The sequence below is a fragment of the Pelecanus crispus genome, chromosome 3, assembly GCF_030463565.1.
Source record: "Pelecanus crispus isolate bPelCri1 chromosome 3, bPelCri1.pri, whole genome shotgun sequence".
NCBI classification, from domain to species: Eukaryota; Metazoa; Chordata; class Aves; order Pelecaniformes; family Pelecanidae; genus Pelecanus; species Pelecanus crispus.
Window position 1 is genome coordinate 20,542,647 of NC_134645.1, and position 15,793 is coordinate 20,558,439.

At 39.9% G+C, this 15,793-nt stretch overlaps 1 protein-coding gene across 13 annotated transcripts in view; it reads left to right on the top strand.

Moving 5' to 3' along the window:
* Positions 1 to 7,709, top strand: part of ACTN2 (actinin alpha 2) — a 68,498-nt gene extending 60,789 nt beyond the window's left edge. For 4 of the 13 annotated variants that reach the window (XM_075708190.1, XM_075708193.1, XM_075708199.1 and 1 more), the window contains 3 exons: positions 3,806 to 3,883; positions 6,034 to 6,192; positions 7,551 to 7,709. In XM_075708190.1, coding sequence (XP_075564305.1) covers positions 3,806 to 3,883; positions 6,034 to 6,192; positions 7,551 to 7,709 — 396 coding nt within the window. Of the gene's footprint in view, positions 1 to 3,805; positions 3,884 to 5,045; positions 5,112 to 6,033; positions 6,193 to 7,550 lie in introns of all 13 variants that reach the window. The other 9 variants (XM_075708191.1, XM_075708192.1, XM_075708200.1 and 6 more) reach the window with 3 other exon arrangements.
* The last annotated feature ends 8,084 nt before the right edge of the window (positions 7,710 to 15,793 follow it).

Sequence of the window (15,793 nt, forward strand, 5' to 3'; positions counted from 1 at the left end):
GGAGACATTGAACAAACATATTTGAGAAAGGCAGGCTTCTTTTTTATCCTTCCTATGTCCTATGAGTGTGCAACACTCAAATATTTAGTGTTGGTGAATAAAGGATACCCAGGGTGCTTCAGAGTTACTTCAGGGTACACAAAATAATGAAGACTCTAAGCTTGGAATTTAGATAGAGAATGCAATAATGGATTCTTTTCTGGTCTTGATTACCTTAAATAAAAATGGAGATGAAACTTGATCATCCGAATGGAAGCACTGTAATAATTTTATTGCACTTAGCAGCATTTCTGAATGCCTGACATAGTTTAAAAAATACACTGAAAGAATTGGACTGCTATTCACAATGATGAATAGCCAGAAAAGATCCCCAAAATTAATAGTCGCCAACGAGTAGGCTTTAAATACCTAAGCACAACAGAATCATTTATGCATGCTATAGCTCTGACTTCCGTGGCATTTCTCCAATTTAAAACATATCTTAATGTTTGACTCTTAGTGTGTCTTGAGGATGTCAGCAAAGTACTAATATGCAGAGTAGCTCCCTTCCCCGTTTTAAAGAATGTATTTTGGTACACATAAACCTAACAGTTTTTTATGGAGTGCTTCTAGAAACAGCTTCCTTTGCTTATAAATCTGAGGAAAGGACCCCTGTCTTCCTCCCCAGCAAGAATATATAAAAAAAAAATAAAAATGTTACAGCTCATAATCCATTATGGAGCTTAATTCTGCAGTTGTTAATCCTTTGAAAGATAGCTAAATAATTGGGTGAATTGTTTTAAATGGCTTCTATATCTTGAATATTTGAAAGAAAACTATTTGGTATTTTACAAGGGGTTTTTCTTGGGGGCTACATGCCCCTGATTCTCAAACTGCAGTAAGTGGACACCATGTGTATAAGAATTACAAGGGCAGGAAGAGTTGTGTTTCTTTCTGTGCATCCCCCAGCAGAGATGTGCTAGCACAGAAAGGGTTACAAGTCATCCTTGTTAAAGGCAAGTGGTAAATGCGCTATCTCCATTGGGGCAAGGGGGCAGCCCTCTAGGCTCTCCTGTTTCCAACAGGCATGTACACATGCTGGTACCTCAGAGTTTATTCCTGAGGGTGCTGCTGCTTACCCGCTACTCCTTGCTGGAGGCTGTGCCTGCAGGCACAACCTAGTTGTAGGTATAAATATAAATCTTCAGCAACGCCGGTATATTTCCTTCCTTAATGTGCATAGAGTAAAAAAGAGAAAGTGGGACACAATGTCTGAACCACAGAAGCAGTTCAGAAGTGTTCACAATGGTGCATAGCTGAATGTATGCAGACAAATTGGGATACCAGCACAGATATGTTGTCAGTCACTGGTTTTGAAGTCTTTTTATGCAGGGATTCCTTTTTCAGATTCAGTATATTTAGTAAATTCTAAATAAGATTGCAAAGGATGTGATAAAATATCTGCAACTGCTCTGCATGTAATACTCTAATGGCTGTTAACACATTCCACTATTGCTTTTTGTGCAAACTACAGATTTTAAGTAGGAGCTCTGCATACAGAACAATAGCATTATGCTGCGCTATATTTTACTAACAGAAAAACAACAACTCCCTATTAAAGGAACCACATGATCAGGCTTATGCAGGTCATTTAGCATTCAGGAAACTGAAGGACATATTTAAGAATGGATTACTTTGACTTGGAAGCTCACTTCTTTTATAAAGCCACATAAAAATCTCAAAGGGGAAGGAAAAGATTTCTGGGGACTAATAGTGAAACATGGAGGGGGATTTCAGTGTTTTACTTTGTATTAGCAGGTAAAGATGAACAAGGCAATGCGTTAAAAAACTAATTTCAGTGCTTAATGTTGATCTGCAAGCAATAAAAATAAATACAAAGAACCATTTTCCAATGAGAAAGCTCTTACATGGGCTTGATTTATGCATTAATTGCAAAATACCATTGTACTTCATGAAACTCTGATGTACTGCAAAGGCAAAGATGCCTTTTTAGGCCACGTATGATGCAGATTGAAAAAAATCACTACGAGAATGTGAGAACCTGCTATAGCACATGGCACAACTGCTTGGACCCTCACCGGGGAGTACTGCTCAACCAGATGACGGTTGTGAACTCCAGCACAACCATTACGCTCCTCTCCTAAAGGAAATGCTTTCATGGTAGATGTGCCAGCCTCTCCCACTCCCATCTGCCCTTCACTACCTGCTGCACCACTACCGCTGCCATGTGTGCCTGGCTTAGGGAGCTCATGCACACCCTGACCACCCACCCCCCTGGTGTAGTCAAGTAGCTAATAGTCCTCTACCAACACCTGGTAGAGGAGGTGGAGGAACAGGATTTGGCTCTTAGCTCCCATTTCGATATCATTGTGTTTGCAGTCACACAGTAATATCTTCAGCTTTAGAAATAAGGTAAAATGAGCTGACTTAACTCCTGGTGTGACCTGCTGTAGCCTGTCTCTAGGATGGTTTTGGAGAATTTCAAGCCAGCCTAGATTAACATTTTCAGAATGATAAAATAAACCATTTTGAATGCTTTATAGCAGAAATTATCCTATAAAATAGAAATGTTAAAGGAAAAAAACTTCATTGTAGTTATGACTTTTAACTAAATGCTTCTCCAGATTTGCAGCTTTGCTTTATCTCTCATCATTGGCTTCCCACTGTTATTTTTCATCTTCCCTTTATGGAGCTGGTGGAGGTCGATGCAGAGGGAGTCAATGTAATAACAGCATGATATATCAAAAATGCATTGTGTTACGAAATTAAAGCACCACTTTATCCTATTAGTATATTAAATACACCCAGTGCATTTATTAGAACTCCTATAATTTTAGTTATGCATAACTATATGCAGAAATTTTCAAAAATAGATTATTCATCCAGCAGGCAAATAAGTAGACAGAAAACCTTGGGTCTTCTCCAAACTTGACATCAGTCTGTAAAATCAATAAGGGTAATAATTTTTCATCTTAGAACATCTCTAAGTGTATACATGTTGACTCAATCTGAAATACACCTCTGATAGGACACATTTTGTATGAACAGGAAGAAAAAGATGAGCCAGTCTGTTTTTAAGAAGTTAGTGTGAATTTCTTGACCTGCAAAATGGAAAAAAATATTGGTTCAAAACAATGATCCAGTTTGATGTGGTGTTACTAGGAGCCATTTAACCGGGAATTGAGTGGGGCTTTTTTAAAGTCAGTTTTCAAAGCAAAACTTTACTGTTTAGGTTATTAAACAAGACAGAAAACTGAAAACAAGTTATATCAGTTATAAATTTATTTTGGATCTAAACAAGAAATCAATTGGTCTGTACTTCTACTCTCTTTTGAGATACGCATATTCAGTTGTTAAAGTATTATTATCAGGTCAAGAGTGAAGTAACAATAATTGAGTGAGGAAAAAATGTTTTGCCCAGGTTCAGTGATCTTTTTAGTGCATCTCATATACACTGTGTGACAATAGAAAACGAAGGAAGGAAATGGCAGTTTGATAGAATAAAAACTGCATTATCAGCAAAAATGTTAAAAAAGCACCTGTAGAGGAAGCACAGTTTTAACTCTGTAGTTGAAGTAAGGACCCTCTTCCACTAAGAAAAAACCTAAAGCATGAAACTGCAGAAGTTGTACACTTTTTAGGTAATTCATTGCAATATGTTGACATTACGTTTCCATGAGGTTCTGTAATAACATGGTTATTAATACAAGAATAGAATGTTCTTTACTAACCAACTAACCTGATCTGTGATTTTTCTTTCTGTCCTTTCACCTTCCCAAATGCATGACCTGTGATGGGATGCTAGGATGAATCTGACAATCTACATTCGGATGAATTTAAAGCCTGCCTCATCAGTCTAGGACAGGTTGGAAATGACCTGCAGGTAGAGGAAACTGATACTGTTCTGTTTTCAGATAGGCCAATATAATAATAGCCAAAGAGATTGTGGGTTTAAGCTCCAACGTATTGGTCATAATGCTTTGGAAAGATCCTGCCTCTGGGAAGACAACTGGATTAGATGGACTGTCAGGATCACTTGGAGACATATTTTGCTATGCATTTTTCAAAGATTTTTCAGGTTGTTTCTGTTACTTGGTTTGAGATGTTTTATTTGGACTCTGCTAGATAACTGTGGGGAGCTCCCATGCTTCTTGCACTCAGACTTTTGCTAATTTTCCTTTCCTCTGACTCAACACAAGCTCTCTACTGCTCTCTCCTGATTTAGGATGACACAATTCTCTCTAAACCACCACACTGTATCGCAACACAGAGGAGATGTTTATTTCCTTTCTTACTATCATGCCATTTAATGTTTACTCAGCTCTGAGCCAGGAATGCCACAGATATGTTATTGCCTGGGAGATGAGCAACCTCCTTTTATACAAGGTCTTCAGCTGACCTCCTTTGAAGTCTTGCAGCTCTCATCCTTTAAGCCAGTATGCGCATCTCTCTGCTGTAGTCCAGGTCTTGATAGCCTGCAGTCAGAAGGAAAATCCCTTTACTTATTTCCCATATGTCAGCAGGCAGCTCTCATAGTGTACCTACCTTAGCCTTGGAGTGGAGTATTTGAAATAGCCAGTGCTACGCTATTTTCAGACAGTTTTTAACTATACTTTTAGTCAGCACAGTATCCCATGCAGAACCTTTCAACAACATTTTGTATCAGGGAGGCAGCTTGGGCATCTCCTGAGTTTGACTAGTTTAGTAACAAACTTTTCTCCTTGCCCTTCTCTTTGTCTTCTCTGGTTGTGTTTTCTGTATTCTTGTCTCATTCACCTTCTCCCTCATCTCTCCCCTGACCTTTCCTTCTTGTGGATGTTACTTCTTGTGCTGAAAATGTCTGTTTCCTGTGTGTAATATGTTAGTTACTTCTTCCTCCTTTAAAACTGATGATGATTCTGGTGACCTGCTTGGGCAATATGGCTGAATACTGCTCATACCCTGGATCCAATATGCCAATGGTCTAAACTCATCATCTCTCTGGAAATTACCTTGGATTCCTCAAACCTTCCCTTCTGTATTCCTTATGTTGTTTTGGTCAATAGAGGAAGAATGGATTGATGGACCACGACGATTTCAGAGCTTGCTTAATTTCAATGGGTTATGATCTGGTATGAATTTTCAGAAACAATGGCAACTGATTCTGCTTACAGCTTATAACATTAACCACAGCGACGCTAAAGCTTATTTAAATTGACAGAATACTAATAATATAATTTACACTAGAGATACTATTTTCTTGTTTCTTTGCTTTTTCTCTGTTTTCAGATGATTAAAAAGGAAGTTAAAAGTAAAGCTAGACACTTGAAAACCATACTCTATGGTCTGCTGCATTGCTCTTTGAATTAAGAAAACTTTAGAAGTTGAAATTAACAGCTATTAAATGATTTTTTTTTTTGTGCTCCTTTTTTACCTGCATGAGGAGGAATGAGTTGGATGCTGTTTAATTCTCATAAACTAGCTTTGGGGGTTGCATTTGCTTTCCTTCACTTATTTATTCTAAAAATTTCCCCCAAAATTCACCCATTTTAGTGGAAAAAAGGATTAGCCAATTAGACAGTTGAACTGTCCTATATTTGGCATGAAATTTTCAGAATTGTTTCCCTTACTTCTTAGTTCAGTGAATCTGCACGTACACTGCTTCTGGGGCTATTGTTTCACCTCCCTGTGCGGTACCTAAATTACAATGTTTTAGGATGGGGTGGAAAATGAAGTGTTAAGTTGAAAGAAGTTAAACAGGCATTGAGGGAGGGTGGGAGGGGGCAGAAGTTGCAGAAAGTTAATTGAAAGGTACGTACTACGTATTTAGGACAAAGAATACATTTTTCAAAAGCACCAAGTCCTTTTTACAAAAGAGGGGTGAGCATTTAAGATCCCAGGTGTCATTGACTCTGACATTTATGTTCCTAAGTCAGGAAGATGCTTTAAAGCCTTTGTAACCACTGGTTCCTACTGGTTCATGACAGACATGGGCTATTGGCAATTGATAGTATGGTGACCATTTTTTTGTTGTTGTTTTGGATTCTGTGAAAGGGTGAAGCTGAGTTTGCCCGAATCATGTCTCTGGTTGACCCCAATGGTCAAGGAACTGTCACTTTCCAGTCCTTCATTGACTTCATGACCAGAGAAACGGCAGACACGGACACGGCTGAGCAAGTGATAGCTTCCTTCAGAATCCTGGCTTCAGATAAGGTCAGTCATCATGCTGCTGGCTGTAACGATTCAGTAGCTCTCCTATTGAGCCCTTCTTTGCTGAAAGTCTTACAGAAGCCTTTTAGTAGTAGTGAAGCTTTGTTTTCAGTTTGTAAGACTTCAAGGAAAGCACTTGCCTTTTCTTCTTGTTTGGAACCAAGACTCTTAGCTGAAATGGGTGCAGAATTCAAGGCTTAGTCTGTATACCCTCATATCACAAAGAGCCAACATAAAATTAGACATCTTAGACAAGACTTAGACAGTTTGTCTGTATAATGGATATATTATAGATCAGATTATTTCCACACAACAGCCTTGATCGGAGGGGAACTCACTCTGCCTTTCATGGTGTTGTCTGGATGTTTCAGTGCAGAGTTTGGCCCTCTGGAACATAGCCCAGGTCAGCTGCACGAGCTGATACCTAATTGTGAGCCACGTTGTGACTTGACAGCTCATTCAACAAGGCGATGCGATGTGGTGAACCCCTATCCTAGGAGGAGGAGACCTCTAGTTACTGTGTATGTGGAGGAAGCTCCTGAATTTGGCATACTTTCCTCCCCACAGCCAGATCCTCTGGCGAGTGAGTGGTGTATGAAGATGAAAGGGAGGCTAATGGCAACCCAAGAGCTTCTGGAGGAGTCAGGGCCATAAACAGTGCTGCCAGGAAGCCAGTGCTGTGCTATGGAGAAAGATGAGATCACAGCAGTACAGGTCTATTTGCCCAAGCTCGCTCTATGGATTTTCTCATTCTGGCTGTTTGCATTGATTTTGTGATCTCAGTTACTGTGGATCACATCTTGAATTCCAGACATGTTCTCAGCAGGAATTCATGTGGAAGATGAAAGCCAAGATCTCAGGAAAAAATGGTTTTCATTACGTTGCTATTTTAAAGAACGTCAAGTCTGTTAACAGAGGGTATCCTTCATATCATAAATGCAAACCATTAAGAGCAATAATGCATCTTTCATTACAAATATACTAGGACCTTGAAACTAACAAGATCTAACTGAAAATGTGTCTGCCCTGTCACTGTGGAAGGGGCAGTAGTGCACTTTAGAGATACCGATTATCTATCCAGGGGTGAGCTGTATCAGTAGTAGCCTACCCATGGCTGCACAGTGCTCGGTAGCTAACATACACAGTTGCATATCCTGAGACGGGATTTTGACCTAATCAGTTTGTTGGTAGGATTGTCCCCTTCAACTCATCACTAGGGATGGAATTTATTGAGGAAAATATTTGGTGTCAGGAAAATAGGCAGGATGTCCAAGTTTATTAGTCACAGCTACAGAAGATAAACATATTTTGTGTCTTTGAAGAGAATGTACTGAATTTGCCAATCCTTTCCCCCCTCCCAGCCTTACATCCTGGCAGATGAGTTACGTCGAGAGCTGCCTCCTGAGCAGGCTCAGTACTGCATCAAGAGAATGCCTCCGTACACCGGCCCAGGTTCTGTTCCTGGGGCTCTGGATTACACCTCTTTTTCGTCGGCACTGTATGGAGAGAGTGACCTCTGATTCTGTAATTGGCCGTATTCATGGTAGACACTAAAAATACCCACCTTATCGCCCAGATTGCTTCTCAAAAGCTTTGACAAGCTGATTTAAAAACGAGTTTTACAAATACAGTAGGTACCGTCAGTGTAAAGTGCTAGTAACTAAAGTAACTAGTGTATATTAAAGTGTGCGGCACGCTAGATTTCTGCATTGTTGGTTTTAGGTTGTCTGTCTTATACAATGCTAGAAAACATATAAAAAACCCGCAAACTGTTAAGTTTGGAAATATCTATTCAGAAAATAGAATGTAAAAGCTAAGAACATTGAAACTCACAAAATATTTCTCCATTTTCAAAATGTTTCAATGCCATATGTGCTTCTTTTATGATGTTCATAAAACTATGTTAGGAGTCATGCTTTCTTCTTTTGTAGAGCAATATTATTTTCCTCTAATGATTTCTGATTTTGTATGCTTCTACTGGTGGAATTTAATAAAATGTTAAAATGCAGTTTTTCAGGGAAGAAATATATCAACGAAGTAAACTACTTAATTACGAAAAAAATCCAGAATGCTATGTTTTTGTCTCTTAAAGACGTTTTTTTCCTATCACAAAGAGTTGTAACATAGGGAGGAAAATGATTAAATTGCAGGTTTCGAGTTCTATAAGCAGTACTTTTCTTTTAAGCCTTTAACTTTTACAGCAGAGGGAGTACAACTTTTATAATCAGTAATAAGGAAGCTAGTTTCATGTGAGCTGCTTTGTTTGAAACCCTCATTCTTGTCTGTGTTGGACAGTTTTTGTTTCTCAGTATAAGCAAGCCAGTCCCTTGTTATATTGGTGGGCAACATTCGTCTCTATCCTGCATAATGCAAAATCCCATCTAAGCAAATGTAGTGTGGTTGTCTTGCAGCTTTAACTGTTCAGTGCTCAAATTAGAGTTTGTCTTGACTTCTGCTGGATCGCAGGCAGTTCTGTCTGTATTATGCTCCTGTGCGCTAGTTGTTGTACTGTTTTATTTTTTCCATCTTGAGAAATGATAGAGAAGTAAAAGCAGTAACTTTTTTACTTGAATCCTACCGACACTGAGGAAATGCAATGTAATCAAACAAAACCATTTACAAATGGTGATGTGAGCTGTGCAGCCCAGTGCTATTAAAGCAATGATGTGCCTATTAAATAAAGTCTGCTTTTCAAAACCTTACGAGACTCTGTCTTTGGCAATCATCTAGTGGTTCTCTCCAAGAACTGGAAATATTTCTGAACATTAAAGGAGGTTTCAGTCTGCTCAAAGGAAAAGTTCAAAAAGTATGTCATGCATTTCTATACGCTGCGCTTGCATGAGCAACAGTTGCTACGAGCCGGAGGGACAGGTATGGCCTCATGAAGTGAGATGGAGCTCGGAATGAATGGGACAGAGTTTTCACTCAGTCACCTGAGCACAGATGTCCATAGTGTGTTAGACTCCTAGCTTAGATCGATTTCAGTGAGACTTAGGCACTTTGAAGATGTTAGCCTTAACTTTTTTGTCTCTCTCTTTGTCCTCATCTGCAGATTAGGTATGTAATGATGCTTTCACTGGCCTTTGCTTTGAAATCTATGAGTGATTCAAATTCAGTCCTAAAGCAGGCACGCTGCAGGTAAGGAGTGTGTGGTGGGAGCAATTTCAAAACAATCCCAGAGGAGACAGGCAATGACCAAATACCACTTCTCCTCCGCCTTGTATACAAGGGCTGGCAGAGGACTTAGAGAAATACTAGGGCTAGAATCACATCTCCTACAGTGCACATACAGCCTTGCATGCAGTCAGAAGCTGCTGCTGCCACTGCTGATGCTGACGTGGTGCAGTGCCATCTCTTTTTGTGATGACAGCGCCCATACAAACCAAGTTGGAAAGCTCTGCCTTAAAGCATCGGCATTTACAGCTAAAAGACTGCTGGGCAGGCTGAATCCTCTTAAAAAATAAATCTGTGTATCTCTCATTGTCACAGTTGAATGCAACAGGAAGAATAAAACATTGAGCTTCCAAACATGGCACAAAAGCCAAATCTCAGTGCTACAGGCAGGATTATGCTAAAAATTGGCACAGAGACAGTTTATATCTGACACTTCTATTGGGTGTCATTCATGTTCTCCATCCGCTAATTTCTGTATTGTGATATTCTTCCTATTTTTAATAGTGTGGAAGAGACTTCTAAAATCCTCCGTTAGCCAAATGTTCTGCTGATCAAAGCATGTGAGAGATAACATTATCAGCGGCAAGAGAAAAAGACTTTTGCAAAGTAATTTTTTCATTCCCATATCAGGTTTCTAATTTCTAAAGTAGCGTGAAGAGAACCAGTGGCAGAGAACTGCAAGATTAATTACCCATCCATACTTGCCTAAACATGTTATACTGTATTTATTACTTTAATATGTCTTTCATGTAAAAAAAAGATGCATCATAAAGTTATTTCTCTCAGCATCAATTATTTTTAGGGTAACTAGATTAAATAAGGAAGCTATGTTATTTTACCCTGAAGCGGGTAAAATTCCAAGTTTTTTTTTAAATATTCTGTGGTCAGGTTCCAGGGCAAGGGGTTTAACTGAGAGATTTCCTTTTCCTCTAAGGCTCCACTTTTTAGTAGGTGACATTGGTGTTTTTCTGTAGAATCACTCTGTTCGCACTGGGAATCAATGGCTTCAGCAGCATTTTTTGTCTATGCAATTCTAGCAGCAAACTAGTTTCACTATTAAAAAAAAAAAAAAGCACAGTGACCGAGCCCATGGTAATGAATGTACCAATCTCAGGGGCCAAGACAAGGTTTAGCAGGTGAAGGTACAGCATTATTTTGATGATTGTGTGAATGAAGGTTATAGAATAAATTAAAATTCAAAAAAGTCAGTAAGGTTTCAATGACTGTAATACAGATGTCTTCTGTGACTTTACATGGATACAATTCTTTGAAAAACTTCCTGCCAAGATAATCTTGATGTTGTAGTAATCATTTTCAGTCATGATCTTCAGAAAAGTGCTGATGCAGGCAGAAAACGGTGTTGTCAGCTCTGTGCTACCTTCATACTTCCTGTCTTCAGATACAGAGTTTTGAGCAGTTCTTTTGTTACCTACTGGCCACAAAAGGCTTGGATCAGAGCCGCTCCCCGTGGCTTCCGTGTTCATCAGAACATCCTGTTGGTCAGTTTGCTCACTCCTTGGGGGAGACCATGCTCTTTTATTCAGGTAGTTCCTGGTAGCAGCTGGATTTGGGTGGTTAGCCGTTTCCTTTTTTGATTTAAATGGCTTGTGGTTGAGAGTAATTCTGTAAGGAAGTAATTGTTTGATCATTGCCAGTATATGAAGAGGCCCTTAGGAGCATGCCTCCGGCATTGGTAATAGCATCAGCATTTTTTGGTGTGCTTCTACCAATGGTTCCAGTAATATTTAGACGAGCAAACAATACTTAGGTAAGAGGTGACACTTCTTTGAAGAACATTCATCACTTAATTTTGCCAAATCCAAGTCCTTGGTCCTCATCTTCAGTGGGACTGTGCCTCTTGGTGTCATATGGGGTTCTAGACTTTTAAGAGATGAACAAGCCTGAGGTTGTTCTTCAAAAGAAATAAGGACCAAAGTCAGTGAAAATCTGATATAAACAAAGCAAGCAGGGAATAATCTGTATGAAAAGTACCTATGAAGAAGGATCAGCTCAGTCAAAGAAGAAAGCACACACATCATTTCCGTATCTTGAGCACAAAGTAAAAATTATTAGATCTGGCTCTCCACTTGTGTTACACCAGAAAATGACATTAAGGTGGCTCTAAGTTTAACACAGTGAAAGTTTAGCACAATATGCCCGTGGATTTGGATTCCTGGCTAACTTATTTCTTACCAGGGAAAACTGCTCAGCAGTCTTTGAATTATTGTATTATGTCAGGATTTATGTCTGAAAAATCTTCCCTACTTCTGGAGACAGAGCACTAGAGGAGGTGGTGCTGTTGTGGCGGGAACATTTCAGTGCATTACACAAAAACCACCCCAAAGGCTCTTTTCAGAATCAGAAAAACATCCCAACATCCCCAAATATGCAATACCTACTAGAATTATACAGTATGAGCACTGCTAGTGTTGCTTCAGCCTCACTGGTTGCTAAGGGTTTTCTCTCTTGGTAAGTATTAAGAAGGTTTCAGAATAACTGAAATACCTGTTCATTTCCCCTGTCCCTCTTTCCCAAGTTTTGTGGTTAACAACCTGTGTGCTTACTTGCTCGTGCATCAGTCTACCTTCTGGCTGTGTTCAGAAGGCGTTTTATCTAAGGAGCTGCTTCACCAGGGTAAAGCCTGCACTACAGATAGCTGTTCCTGTGTTCTGGTGAGATTCTACTTCTTTCAGACCAAATATTTTTTTACAGGAAAACTGACTGTTCTAAACTGGATTTTATATTATCAGTCTGTTTTTTATATCTGTGATTCCTTTCTAACTTTAAGCCAAGGTGTGGGCTGCCACCACAAAGGACAAGTCTGTCTCCACTTTTTCCATGATCCCATTTATTTATAAACAGAATAGTTCCCTGGTCTGGTTACCATGCTGGCTGGGAATACACATCCAGGGTGCTAAAACAGTAGATTATTCCTTCCAACAGCAGCCTGTATTTACATGACCTTAAAGTGATTGTATAACTGTGGAATTAGGGACCCAACCATGCACTTTCACAAGAAGTCCTTTATTATTGACAAAAAAAGAATGTTTATGTGTAGACAACAAACCCTGAGCCAGTACTATGAGTACCAGTAATTTCCCTTGTAAAGTAAGAGTGCTGCATTAAATGACAAGCCCAGTCTTTTCCGCATGTGAGTTTGACTAGGATTTCATATTCTAAGCTTCAAAAGAAATTCCTCTGCCAATTTGCTAGGGTTTTGGAAATTTCATTAGCGTTTGTCATGCTGCTTTGCACAAATTTGATTATCAGCATATTGCTTTAATTACTTGGAAATCAAATATATTGGATGAATGTCCTGAGGGAATAAATCTCCTGAGGCTATTTTAACACCCATCTATCCCTCATCTACTTGCTCGCTGTTGTGTTTCAAAACCTGGCTGGTTGATTTGGCCCCAATTCATGGAAACTTTCTTCCCTTCAAGATACCCGTTAAAGCTTTAAGTGAAAAATGCCCTCGAGCGCTGTGCTCAGGATGAGCGGTCATCACCTGTGCTCTCCTGAGCTGGAGCCTTCCCACTGCGTAATGGCTACTTGTGTGAGCAGCTCGGGTACAGACGAGGTCTAGTGGCAGACTACAAGCGCAGCGTGTCCTGTTCCAGGCTTAGCTGGTCTGCAGTTAAGAGTGAAAATTAGTATAATTTAAAAAAAAAACAACACAATAAAACACAGAATGGCTGTATCAAACATCGTGTTCAGTCGTGTATCCTGGCTCTGACAGTTACCAACAGCGGGCACAATGGGAAAGCGAGGCAGCATGTGGCCACGTGTGCCCAGAAGAGTCTCTGAGCTGCCAGTAATTTGTGGGTCAGGAACTTAGAGAACACTCCGCACCAATGCCAAAAATTCAGTCTGTTTTTCTGCTAAAGCAGAAAAAGTTCTGAGAGCTCCTTTTGTATTCCTCTCAATGGGACGTACTGTTCCTATAAATTCTCCAGCAGGCTATTGGATATGCTTGGAAAAAAGGTCTGCTGCCTGTTCCTGTATCTTTTGCAAACTGTTCCTCAAAGTCTTTTTGGTTTCCATTATTATCTGTTTACACTTAACCTGCCGGAATTTATAATCCTATTTTCCTCATGTGGACATGATGCCAGCTTTCTGAAGGATGCTTGCAAAATGCAGGCAATCCAAGAGAGGGGAAATCCTACCTCCTGGGAGATAAAAAAACCAAAAAACCCAGTCACAGTTTTAACAAACCCTTTAGCAAACCTGATTATTTAAATGAAAATCAGACACCCAGTAATGTTTGGTGGTTGCCCAGGTGAGCATGCCAAGTATGTAGGGCAGATCCAGTGCTGTCGGACACCATGCCCCTGAGGTCCTATCTACTGATGTTGTGATTAAACCAAAGACACAGAATTTCATATCGTGCAGCGTGTTCAATAACAGTCTTGCTGTTATTTGTGCGTTGTCTAGGGACAACACTCCATGTCAGTTCTAACCTTTAGCTTTGTTATTTGCTAAGTGAAGGTGACAAAGCCTGATTTGCCACAGCAAGCTGGCCAGCAACCATACTGTCCAGCAAACACTTCTGCCACTCGGAAATAACAACTGTCATTATCTGAAGTGACTTGTGGATGACGTGACTTGTGGAAGAAGGGGCTGAAATGTTAATATTTTGATATGTAAATAAAAGTGTACAAGTGTCATTACATTCTTTAGCTGTTCCATTACATTTCATTTTTTCCCATTTCTCATTTGAATATAGTTGCATATGCACATGTAAGAAGCTGAAATGATGCTTGTGGCAAGCGCACAAATGTAAACTTTATTAAAAAAAAAAGACAACACATTTTTTAACACCTTTCATTCTTCTCCTTAACAATCAACACATTTCTATCAGCCACCTAAACTTAAGTCTGGCCCCAATACACTCCAAATTAAATATTTTGATTATACGTGTGCAAAACCCTTCCATCAAAAATGGATAACTGGCTTTTTCATTTTACTTCAGCAAGAAAAACTGAAAACATTAATTTATGATTGACCCCAGCTGACTGCCCTGCCACTCTCCCTCTTCCAGGAGCCTGGGCAGACTTTTTGTAAGACTCATTGCTTCTTCAAGCCAGACCAGGAACCCAGGTGGCCCAGCTGGCCTTATTTGCAGAGGACAATTGACTGGAATAGCTATAGGGGAATAAATATTCTGCCAAAGTCCTTCTGGAATAGCTCCTTATGGCAACACCTAGCTGAGAGCCATTACCCTTTTTACAATGGTGGCATTTAATTGAAGTGTTACTTGGCAGGCAGTGTTACTTGTCTTTAGCAGTGGCCACTCATTTGCCTTTTCTGAGGAAGCATCTCCCTTCCTGCGAGCTTTCCTCTCTCTTCTCAGGCTACTTCCCTTTCTAATGCAGTCGCCAACCTCCTCCTACAACTGCCCTTTTCCTACTTGTAACAGCTGTCCATTAGAGCTTAAATGTTCCTGACTGGAGATGTTAACTTAAACCTAGTTTAATCATCTCAAGGCTCCCTTGAATCGGATTTTGAAGGGAGACACTTTATTTCTACTTGATCAGAATGCAGTTATTCTTGATTTGTAGTAAGGCAATAAATAAAGTATTATTCCCTTTGTTTTTATTTAGTATCTTCAGCTTTACCTGCTACTCCTGGAGTACTTATTAGACCCTTCAATAGACAGGAATGATAGTATGCCTCTCCAGCCACCAGCTGTATATGGGAAGACATTTGTGTACTGCATGGAAAATGAAGATATAAACCACAGATTATTCCACTGGCACTTTCTGGCATCAAAATCCAGGTGCCTGCAGTGAGTTTAGCTCTACACAGCAAAGAGAGGAGAGGAGAGTTAAGCCTGATTAACCTACCCCCCAGCTCATACCCTCTTCACACCTCCCGGTAGCTTTGCCAGCTCCCCATGTACCTTGCCCTGCATGCATGTAGAAGTGCAAATAGGAGAGAAGGAAAGCAGAGGGTAATACACAGTATTTCCACGTGCCAGAATATACAGGGAGACTGTGGGCACTTTCAGATCTACTTTCTCTTGCAGCCCTCTGATGGTACCTGGGAGCTCAAGTCATTCACAGAGGCTCTATTAGGCGAGGGCTGTACAGTGTATAAAGACTGCTCCTAATCTATGGAACAGTTGGGAAATGTACTCAGAGAATGCTTGCTGGGATGTAGTAATGCTAATAGAGGCTTCTGAGGACTTGTCAGCAGACCTTGGACTGCTCAATACATTTTAGGCTTTACAAGTGTTAAGGCCCAAAAAGTAAGTCTTTTAGTTTGATGAGACAAAAAGAGAGGTCAAGAAAAAAACAGATCAAAGGGAATTATTGCAGGCTGTGGGCTACAGAAGAAACGCTTCACTTCCATGTTGAAAACTAGCCAAAGAGTAAGACCTGACTGGTGTAAGTAACCACAGGGTGGAAATATTAGACCTTCAGGGGGA